The following is a 5,881-nucleotide window of genomic DNA, read 5'->3' as shown; positions in this document are numbered from 1 at the left end:
TAATAACAACGGATGCATTTTAAATTTTTTTTTTCAGGAATAGAAAATCATATTTTTTTAATTTTTAGGCAATAGAACTCGGAATAAGTAAAATAAAAAAGCGTTATCTTAAAATTATTACAAATAATAATCATTATTTTATTATTATTTATTTTATTCGATTAATTATAATTAATCGAAATGTATTGAAACTTCCATACATTCATATTAATTCGAAGGCTCCGGCAGGTTTTTCAATCAGATAGAGAAGCCACGAATCGGATTAAATGTAACAAAGATACAACATGCCGTGAATAAACGTTTACTAATGCAATTTGGTCCTATATTTTATCTTCATAAAAATGTACAGAAGGGCGGTATGATTTAATTAGAACTCTGAGAAATTCATGGTGTTAAAACCACATTAAATTGTAAAAGCATAATTATTCCCCATATTTTTTCATCTGTTCCTGTTTTTATAGCTGAGCAATCCTTACGAATATGTGCGAAAAAGTTTAAATTTATGCACTGACGGTTTATTTGAAAGGCGTCAAAATATATAATAAGCTAGGTGCATTTATTTTCTTAGTTTATATAGAAATAAGATTCGCGGAAAATATGTAGTCATGCTATAAAATCTTTAAATTAATTATTAATTAATTACTAAATTAACTCGGAATGTATGTCTACCATATATTTAACAATGAATACCAATTTATAAGTCCCATCTATGGCTGGCTGTTATTCAACATCAAACTAAACATATGGGAGTGTCAAGGACACACAGTTGATTCACGGTTCTATGACCTACACCAACATCGGCTGATTCCCGTATGGACTAATGAGTTCACAGGAACATTGAGAATTATGATACAAAAAAGTATTATAATCACAGAATAATTCTCTCCACGACCAACATTTCCGCATACAGGACCCACATAACTAACATGACGCTTCGCCACATTCTTTATCTAAGTACGTTTGGAAAATAACCAGGCATAAATTGTTCTTTGGCACAGCTTCGTCATAAATGAAGCTTACTTTGCATTATTTTTTTCGCTTCCTTGTCCCTTGACAATTTAAAACACCAAATTTATTTAGTTTATACAGTGCCAAAACATTAACCATTTCAATTTGCCCACATCTTACGAGACTATTGTAAATTTTACGGTTTATGCTTTTCGATTGCGTGGTATTCCGTATTTCGGCGCCGATATTTTACGCTACCGAAATTGAATTTGCCCCTGCTACCGGAATACGCGCCATCTGACATGCCAATAAAGCCTCACGTTTTATTTCCAGGTAAGCAACATCCAACTAGACGCTCGCGATCTCGTTTACCTAGATGGCTTCGGTTTCATTCTGTTGGGAGTGTGCCGTATCAACCAGAAGACATGTCTGAGAAGCAGGAATCCAGGTAAGGGGTTGAGCGTTGGTGACGGGTGCTGTCACGTGGAAATTTTGCTTAGGGCGATCTCTTACATACGTACATACAAGATGCATTGATACATGACCTATTATACAAAGAATTAAAGGGTCAAAAGAATTTCCGAAATTTTTCCGTGATTTTTGACACACTGTATTTAGGTGATAAAATGGTCGCATCGGGAATTAAAAAAAAGCATTTTGAAGCTCTAAAATTCTAGTTTTTAGATCTTTCGGTCGAAATTTTTTAGAGGCTACGGTATCATGCAATTTTGAGAAATAGCGCGAGAAAAAAATGTTGCAAATTTTTTTCTTGAGGTTTCCTCACATTTTTACCGCAAATAACGTTTAAAGTGATGTAAAAAAAAAAAAAAAATTCGAAAAATTTTCGAGTTTTTTTTTTGTTTTTTTTGGACAAATTTCTAATTAATTTTTGTGCGGTCTGTAATCACCTAAAATAACAGTTTTTTCAAAACTACCTTTTTTCTTCTCTGGAAAAAATTATTTTTTTTTTCTCATCAATTTAAACGTTATTTGCGGTAAAAATGAGAGAAAACCTCAAAAAAAAATCTTATTCCTTTTTTAATCATAATTATGAAGTGTTTAAGCTCAAAAAACGTAACCCTTTATTTTTTTCAAAAGTTTCACTGCTTGAAACAAAGAAACGGTTCTCTAGATCGAGATGAAACTTCACAGGGTTCTTCTGGGTATATCGAACTGTAAAAGTCATGCTTAACATTAGTCATTTCGTGAATATTTCTAATTTAGCTGTCAATTTTTTAAAAAACCATAAATTGCCCTTTTTTCTGTTTTTTAAAATTCATGTAAATGATGAAAAAATTTTTCCAAAAAGTTGCGGCAGCATGTTAAAGAAAAATTATTCCAGTTTTCGAAACTGCCCTTCAATTCTCTGTACGACCATTTGTCGCCGAAATATCGATGATTCGCGCCATTATTCCATGGCTAGAAATTGGCCTCAATGATTTGGGATCGAGGGGGATTATCCCTCTTTATCCTGCCTCATCTCGTGTAGGCCTGGACAGCCTTCGTAGGTGGGCCCCATCCGTCGTCTACCCCGACCGCAAATGCGGCCGGTGTAGGCGCTTTGTGGGATCTCCTTTTGTCCTGGCTGGGCCCCGCCGGCTAGGGCCCTTATATCGATGTTTGAAGACAAAAGGATCGTTTTCCATTAAAAGTCCGATATTTCGATAAAAAATGATTATATCGAAATTTTAAAAAAAGATAATTGAAGCTGAATAAACAAGCTGAACAATAAACATCTGGTCCACGTAATGGCTTAGCTGAAAAAAAAATGTCCAAATCCATGAATTTCGACCGAAAGATCTAAAAACTAGAATGTTAAAGCTTCAAAATCCTTTTTTTTAATTCCCGATACTACCATTTTTCACCTAAATACAGTCTCAAAAATCACGGAAAAATTTCGGAAATTCTTGACCCTTTAATTTTTTGCAATACTTTACATGCAAAGATAAGTTTGTGTTGTGATTTTTAGTTTTATAAGTATTAATGCAAGATTAACAATGTTTGAGTGAACGAAACGTCGACTTTACGTAAATTTAGCTTTTCAGAAACACCTTCTTGGTTATAAGAGCTATTATCTAAATTTACTAACTCATCATTCATATTAGAAATGCCAAATATATTTCAGAATTTATCAACAGTACCAAAAAAGTATTTTCAGACAAAATAACCATTGGGTTCGTCGAAAAGCAACAACTGCCTGCAATCAGTTTTATGTTTTCTGAAACGTGAATGATATTTTCCGAAAAAAATATGTACATTTGATAAAAATTTAAGATAAAAATAATGTATAACTGTTTGAAAGTATTTTTTCTGGCATTTCTTAAACTGTTTTTCTTTTTTTCGGGGTTTTGCCAAACTATAAAAAATAAATTAAATAATAGTACAGTGGTCACAAGGATCAGTCTTGAACGTTTGGAAAACTCGCAATGAAACACATAAATATTTGCACATTTTTAGCGATTTTTTTTATATATCCTTCCAAAATAATTACTCCTATATAGTTTTTGGCATCCGTATGTGTCATAGGAATAATAAATCACGAAAAAAACCGACATTTTCATCTCTTGTTGCAAAACATATACTACATATTCATGTACTGTTGTTTATATTCGTAAAAAGTTATTCTTTCTTTTCTAAAACAATACCAGTTGCGTCAAAATGTTACACTGTACACTACCTCCTAGAATTCCGCTTACATTGAAAATTGTGAATGAAAATCAAGTCTCTTAGAAACAGCTCGACTTTATTTGGCAAATAATAAACAGTCGAGTGTAATTTCCTGAAACTTCCGCTCGCAGCACACCGTAGGAAAGCTGTATTCGTAAAAAGTTGCTACACTACACCTCCTTAATGGTCGTTTCCTGTTTTTTTCTCAGGGCCGAACGCGTGGCACGCTACAAGGAAGAGCGCAGGCGCCAATTGGCCGCGCAGTACGGTACCCACGAGGACACCCCGATAGCCACCAGGACGCGCAGCAAGGACACCGCGTCCAGTAGCTCCGAGGGGCCGCGGCCCACCAGGGCGTCAAAGCTCAGGGCGGCCGCCCTCTCGGGGCAGGACGTCGCCCCCCAGGGCCGGGGGTTGAAGGTCAGCAATTCGGAGGTGAGTTTTTAACTTTCAGTGAACCCTAAATATAAACCGAAGCAAAGCACTAATAATCCATAAAAAGAATTTAATTTTGAACACATAATTTGGAATAAGAACAAACAAGGAAAACCATATAAAAATTGCAGGATGTAACCACTGAAACGAAACACCCAGTAGATGTTACGAATATATTTTTTTTCGTGTCTTGTGATAATATGTTAGTTTATCATGTTTTAAGAGCCCCCTCAAAAAATCAGCTCAAAAAAATTTTTTTTCTAGAGGTCGCTCAAGATTTTTAAAAATTTCCAAAATCGTCAAAAATTGAATTTTTTTAAAATTTGTTTTCTCGTTATTTTATCATTTTCTAGGTTGAAAAAAATCTCGATTCTGAAAATTTAAATCGATATTTTAATTTCTAAAAGTCACTCATAATTATATTAACTTTAAAAGTAATGTACCTAAAATGTTTTCGAGCAACCTCTAAAAATAAATAACAACGAACTAATAATTTTTTTTATTGAATTTAATGAACAAAAGAATATAAGCAAATCACGAGACACTTAAAAAATTTCTCGATGCAAAATTTACTACCGCACTGTGTATCAAATATTTTAATTTTTTAAAATTTGTGTCGTGATTTATTTCTATTCTTTGTTCATCAAATTCAATAATTAAAATTATTAGTTCGTTGATATTTATTTTTAAGTCGCTCGAGAACATTTTAGGTACACTACTTTGAAAGTTAAAATAATTATGAGTGACCTTTAGAAATTAAAATATCGATTTGAAATTTTCAGAATCGAGATTTTTTTCAACCTAGAAAATGATAAAATAACGAGAAAAAAAATTTTAAAAAAATTCAATTTTTAACGATTTTGGAAATTTTTCAAAATCTTGAGCGACCTCTAAAAAAATTTTTTTGTGCTGATTTTTTGAGGGGGCTCTTAAAACATGATAAAGTAACATATTTTCACAAGAGACACGAAAAAAATATTCGTTTTTTTTTGGGCCACCATAACCTACATAGTATGTGAATTTACTGTTCAAATAGATGGAAGATATGGAAGACGTAATTCATTTCATAAAAAACAACTTTCTCATTTCTTAGTACTTCGTAGTTTATCGAAAGCGAGATCAATTTCAAGAAACGACGTTTCATTTTTCGAATTATCGATGTTTGTTGTTTTAAGCAAGCAATTTATTTTACAATACATTGCACAATGACAGTAAAATTAATTGCCGTATGTGTAAAACAGACAATGTGCTGAAATTAATTGGTTGCTGTAATTAAATACTCGTAGGATCGGAATATTCTCGCGTAACAATGGGTAATAATTTGTTACTTGTCTTTTGATGAATGTATGTGTATCTACCTTCTTTGGTTTCGGCTACATGTGCAGATATTATAGAATTTGATGTAGATATCTACATCTGGACAAGTTTTATTTAAGCCCTGAAATACACAAATGTACAAATAAATTTATAAATTATAATTTTCTTGGAACGTTTTTTTATATTCGCACTGTATGTATGATTATCATTAATTAACATTTCAGATTCTTATCTATTTTTACAATATGATGTACCCCTAGCGCATTCGCCATTTTATAGAAATTCATAGACATTATAATTGTTTATGTCGGCACAATTTCAGGAGTAATTATTTAAAAAAACAACTATTATTTCTATTGTTTTTAACAGTTACTTAATCGTTTTGAATTCATATACACTAATCTAAAAAATTAAGGGCGCCATATTCTTTAAATAGTGTTTTCCACAAAGACAAATAATTTAAAACATTTAATAACTGAATAATATAAAGCTTATCAAATAATAGGAATGTTAT

The 5,881-nt window shown here is 32.3% G+C and overlaps 1 protein-coding gene across 1 annotated transcript; it reads left to right on the top strand.

Moving 5' to 3' along the window:
* Positions 1–1,287: 1,287 nt before the first annotated feature.
* Positions 1,288–4,050, top strand: LOC108916285 (supervillin-like; the record flags this gene model as incomplete). The annotated part of the gene is made up of 2 exons (XM_018722497.2): positions 1,288–1,396; positions 3,825–4,050. Coding segments are annotated over exons 1-2 (249 nt in total), but the record flags the coding sequence as incomplete, so codon positions are not given.
* Positions 4,051–5,881: the final 1,831 nt, after the last annotated feature.

Source organism: Anoplophora glabripennis, unplaced genomic scaffold (assembly GCF_000390285.2).
Source record: "Anoplophora glabripennis isolate ALB-LARVAE unplaced genomic scaffold, Agla_2.0 scaffold3266, whole genome shotgun sequence".
Lineage (NCBI taxonomy): Eukaryota > Metazoa > Arthropoda > Insecta > Coleoptera > Cerambycidae > Anoplophora > Anoplophora glabripennis.
The sequence above is the reverse complement of the archived record's forward strand: the minus strand, read 5'-3'. Positions and strand labels throughout refer to the sequence as shown.